Consider the following 4461-nt stretch of genomic DNA (forward strand, 5'->3'; position numbering starts at 1 on the left):
GAAGAATCACTCAGAATGCAAATGAGTTTAATTTTTTTTATCATATATACTTCTATCTGTCACCTAATCACTCTTCCCAATTTATCTCGTCTTCTCTTCCACATTTTGCATCCTTGGTGGGGTCCTGCACTGTGGTCCTTGGCCCTTCAACTAAGTATCTCAATAGAAAAAAAAATTGTTGCTGAAAAAAGCTGCATGTGGTATGTGGTATTTGACATGATGACAAGAGGACTATAGGTTAGACATCACAATCAGCTTTGTTACATTGCAACCAGCCAAGCCTGCCTATCATATAACGCTAAGGAAAGTGTGAAGTGTGGATACAGACTGAACAATGATGGGGAAGACTAGCGCCATTGCCGCAGGGATCTGCGGAGCCCTCTTTGTCGGATACTGCATCTACTTCGACAGGAAAAGGCGGAATGATCCCAACTTCAAGAAGAGACTACAGGAGCGAAGGAGGAAGCAGAGAATGGCCGCAAAGAGTACTGGGCTGCCCTGCTTTCCAGACCAGATAGACGCAGAGGCCATGCAGGCATTCTTCCTGGAAGAGATCCAGCTCGGGGAGGAGTTTCTGTCGCAAGGTGACTACAAGATTGGCGTTGATCATCTGACAAACGCGATTGCAATTTGTGGCCAACCTCAGCAACTCCTTCAAGTTCTCCAGCAGACCATTCCCCCGCCAATTTTCCATTTGCTCCTGATGAAACTCTCAACGATCAGCTTATGAATAGTGAGGCCGCATATGATATTGAGTGAGGTGCTTTTTCCGCTGCCACATCTCTTTATATTTCAGATAAAGTGTCACCTAACGCAGACCCTGTGTCTAAACTGGGAAGTGTGTTTGATTTAGAGTTACTCCATCCACAAAGAAGTATCACTTTATTTTTGTGTAGCAATTTTCCTCAGTGTATTTTGCACTCGACACATCTTTCCACAATCCCACGGCGCTTTACAATGGGGTCAGGGAACCTGAGCTAGAAGAAGGAGAAAAATTGACTCTATAGCTTTGGAGGAGGCTTTGGAAGATGGAAAGGGAGGTAATAAGCTGGAAAGGGTTGGGGTTGGGAAGAGAATTTCAGAGTGTGGTGAGGAATGGAGAGTGTTGGTGGCTGAAGGCCTTGTCACCAGTGGTGGAACATAGTGAGGGAAGGTAGAGCTTGCACAGTAGACCAGAGTGAGATGGGTGGACGGTCCACACTGGGACATAGGAATGGAAAAGATTACTGAGGCTGAGAGAAATGAGGTATGGAGAGATTTGAAGATGAGAATTTCAGAGTCGATAATAAATATCCTGCGCGGGACATATCCTTTGTTTCTGCTAACTGGCTTTTTTCTTTTTACTTTTCTCCAGATGTAAACTGAAACATAGACAAAATTCTGTGCTGCCTTAATCGTGCAGTCAGACTTCCCTTCCACGCACAATTGGGAACTTGCAGTTTTATCATTTGAGAGACCAGTACATTCATCCAGCTTTCTAATAACTAAAATAAAAAAAATGTGGAAAAAGACAAGCTATCTGCTATATGTCCTGTAGAAATAACAAGTATCAGGCAGAGAATTTACGGCTGTATTCAGTCTTTGGGTCCTGCTGATATTGATAAACTGCTTGAGCTTCATGTTTGGGATTTAGTGACATCATCTGAACTATTTAATTAATTACAGTCTCTAACTGGACCTGCAACTCTTGGCTGAATTACAGCTTCATAACTCACTGCCAGTTATGTTACTCACTACTAAATTACAACCTTGTAACGCACTACCAGCCTTGTAACTCGCAGCTAAATTATAGTCTGGCAATTCACTGCCAGTTATGTAGCTGATGTTTGAATTACAACTTGTAACTCAACGCCAGTTATGTACCTCACTGCTAAATTACAACTGTGGCACTCACTGCCAGACTTGTGACCCATTGCCACTCTGGAAAGTCACTGGCAGTTTTGCAATTTGCTGTTGGATTGCAGTTGTCTAACTGATCGGGAGCTATGCACAACTCACTGACAGTCATGTGTTGTCCTTTGTAGAGTTAGCTTTACTTTGTAGCATTAAGTAGAGTCGTGGTATGGTAAGTTTCCTTTGTCTGGTTGGAATGCGATTGGACCTTTTCTTTCCGATGTGAAGGACCAAGACCCTTAGCACATGACACCACCAAGAGGAGAAGAGAAGATGATTAGACAAACACATGAAGCATGGCCAATTGTCTGAGGTACCTGAGAGCAACTAGAACCCATGGAATCAAATACCAACCTTCAGGACAAGTGGGCAGCATAAAGGAGAGGGATGGGTGAACTTATGACATCTAGTTCAATGTTGGATAAAGTTCCACCATGGAAATGCATGATTATCAGCAGGTCATTCTACCGTGGACGACATTACAACTGACCCCAACCCGTGTACATGTGCATGTACACACACAAACACACATTTTTTAGCAGAGGTAACTCGATAGAAATCAGGAGAGGAAACCTTATTGATCTCCTATCCCCACCCTGAGGGTACTGAGGTCAATCGAATATTCCCATTGCTGCCCCAGCTGAGATTAGCTAATTTAGCAGAGGCCAGAAGTCAAACCTGGAATCGTCAAGATCTGAATGGCTCAGTATGTTTACCTGCTGAGGGAGCAGAACACACATGGAAACATAGAATGATACAGCACAGAAGCCTGTGCTGGCTCTTTGAAAAAGCTATCTAATTGGTCCCACACCCCTGCTCTCTCCCCATAGCCCTGCAGGTTTTCCCCCTTCAAGTATTTATCCAATTCCCTTTTGAAATTTATTATTAAATCTGCTTCCAACACCCTTTCAGACAGTGAAATCACTTGAATAGACAGTTGGTTAGCTCGTTGAATTGAAATCGGAGCACTCTTGGGAAAGAGGGGTATTTTTGGAACAAGTTTCCTGAAAATAAAATAATGGCAGTCACTTCCCGTCCCTTTATCGCCTGATCTGCACGCGTCACTGATGTAGAACCTGTGAACGGTTAGATACAGCATATGCTGTTTATCACGCCACCTTTCAAATCAGACAAACCAGTATTGCAAAGCCTGCCAAGAAATTATACACAAAAAGTACAGCCTACGTGCGCAAGAGGTGTAATTTAGCGTCTTAGAAAGAAATTTTCGAAACTTAAATTTCAAATGACAGAAGCACTATTTACTGTGGGCTTGTAAGGTTGGAATATTAATTTTTTTTCCCAGTTTTCTCTCCTCCTCTCTCAAAGCCACTGACTTTTGCTGGTATGTTATTCCAGATGTAATGAGGTTCATCTATAAACATCAGACTGAGTGGGTTCTTTACTGTTTCTTTTATTTCTGATGCTAGCCTTCTAAAAACTGCTGCTTATAAACATACAGAGTTCAACATGGCGTCTACATGGAATGCGAAGGAGTTGGTTCAGACTGATTCTAACTTGCTGTTATCAATTACTATAAGTTGGCAACCTATTTAGACAATACCGAATGATCCCAGAACATATAAAAGAAAGACTTGCATTTATATAGAGCCTTTCACGACCTCAGGACGTCCACATTTGTGCACAGCAAGGTCCCACAAAATCTAGGCTGATGTCCCAGTGCTGTACTGAGGGAGTGCTGCACTGTTGGAGGTGCCGTCTTTCGGATGAGAATTTAAACTGAGGCCCTGTCTGCCCTCTCAGGTGGACGTAAAAGATCCCATGGCACTATTTCGAAGAAGAGCAGGAGAGTTCTCCCTGGTGCCCTGGCCAATATTTATTCCTCAACCAACGTCACTAAAACACATTATCAGGTCATTATTTTCACATTGTTGTTTGTGGGATCTTGCTGTGCGCAAATTGTCTGCCGCGTTTCCTACATCACAACAGTGACTACACTTCAAAAGTACTTCATTGGCTGTAAAGTGCTTTGGGACATTCTGAGATCACGAAAGATGCTACATAAATGCAAATCTTTCTTTCTGTATGGATCGTTCTCAGGCTCTGTGGCAGGTGTGAATACCAAAAGATGCAGTGAATACAAAAGGCAGGAGTTGCACAAGAAAGGGAGGTGTTTCCTGGTGCCTTGTTATCAGCCCATTAACAGATTATAAGACTGGGGCATTAAAGGATGTGTGTTATAGAAAAGGACTGCTATGTGCATCCTCTTTGGCCATTTTATTTGCCTCAGTGAGCCAGCTCCCCACGTTTGCGCTACTAAATCCAGCTCCCTTAGCTCAAAAACATAAACCCCGCAAAATAAACTGAGGTTGTGAGTGTACTGCTGGGACAATGGAGCTGGATTAAGTAGTCTAAACTGGAGAGATGGATCATAAAATTGGCCACCCAGAATCCGAACTAAATAAGCACCCGTATGAAAAGCAGCTAATGGGGATTTAACCAGACATCAGCAGAGCAGCAGCTTTCAGTACAAGGAAACACTATGTACTCCAGTCTTCACCAGGCAGAATTAAACTGCTGTAGACTGTTGTTTTAAGCTCAGATTTTGTG

The 4461-nt window shown here is 43.0% G+C and overlaps 1 protein-coding gene across 1 annotated transcript; it reads left to right on the forward strand.

Annotated features, from left to right (window-relative positions):
• The first annotated feature begins 331 nt into the window (after positions 1-331).
• LOC137341787 (mitochondrial import receptor subunit TOM20 homolog) lies at positions 332-730 on the forward strand. The gene has a single exon (XM_068005289.1). It carries the CDS (start codon positions 335-337, stop codon positions 728-730), a length of 396 nt encoding a protein of 131 aa, XP_067861390.1. The 5' UTR covers positions 332-334.
• Positions 731-4461: the final 3731 nt, after the last annotated feature.

This window comes from Heptranchias perlo, chromosome 24 (genome assembly GCF_035084215.1).
Source record: "Heptranchias perlo isolate sHepPer1 chromosome 24, sHepPer1.hap1, whole genome shotgun sequence".
In the NCBI taxonomy this organism is placed as follows: Eukaryota; Metazoa; Chordata; class Chondrichthyes; order Hexanchiformes; family Hexanchidae; genus Heptranchias; species Heptranchias perlo.